General features: G+C 44.8%; 1 protein-coding gene across 1 annotated transcript in view; it reads right to left on the bottom strand.

Annotated features, from left to right (window-relative positions):
* LOC119593670 (nucleolar protein 58-like) overlaps positions 1–487 on the bottom strand; it is a gene marked incomplete in the record, with an annotated part of 14,042 nt that overhangs the window by 4,970 nt on the left and 8,585 nt on the right. The window contains 1 exon segment of the mRNA XM_037942628.1: positions 130–429. Within this exon segment, the coding sequence (XP_037798556.1) occupies positions 130–429 (300 nt within the window).

Below are 487 nucleotides of genomic sequence, written 5' to 3'. Positions count from 1 at the left end.
AAAAATGAAAAAATTGTGATGTGTACACATATAGCAATTAACTCTGTGCAAATGGACATTCAAACAAAATCTTGACCATTATATCAAAAGGCATCTCTACAACTTACGAAAATTCCCATAGCAACCTACCTTCCTCATTTGATTCTCATACTCTAAGGCATCATAGAAGTTGGGTTTCTCCCGTTTGACCCTCTCACTGCGACGCTTGCCCTCGGGGGCTGACGAGCCTAGGTCTCCCTTGCCCACTGATGCCGTTAGAGACATGATTCCACTAACTGCAGTTGACGTGGCCGATCCCCTGCTTGGTTTCATCTCCTTCAGCTGGCCGTCGTCAATCTCCTCTACCTCTGAGGTGTTTGAGGTGGTTGACCGACGTCTCTCCTCGAAGAATTGGTGACCGCAGTGACAGTGCTTTGTTGCGACTGGTACCTGAAAGTAACAGGATCTAAAATTATTCCTGAACTGTTATACAGATATATCATTTGTT

This window comes from Penaeus monodon, chromosome 32 (assembly GCF_015228065.2).
Source record: "Penaeus monodon isolate SGIC_2016 chromosome 32, NSTDA_Pmon_1, whole genome shotgun sequence".
Classification (NCBI taxonomy): Eukaryota; Metazoa; Arthropoda; class Malacostraca; order Decapoda; family Penaeidae; genus Penaeus; species Penaeus monodon.
This window is presented reverse-complemented; position numbering and strand designations above follow the sequence as displayed.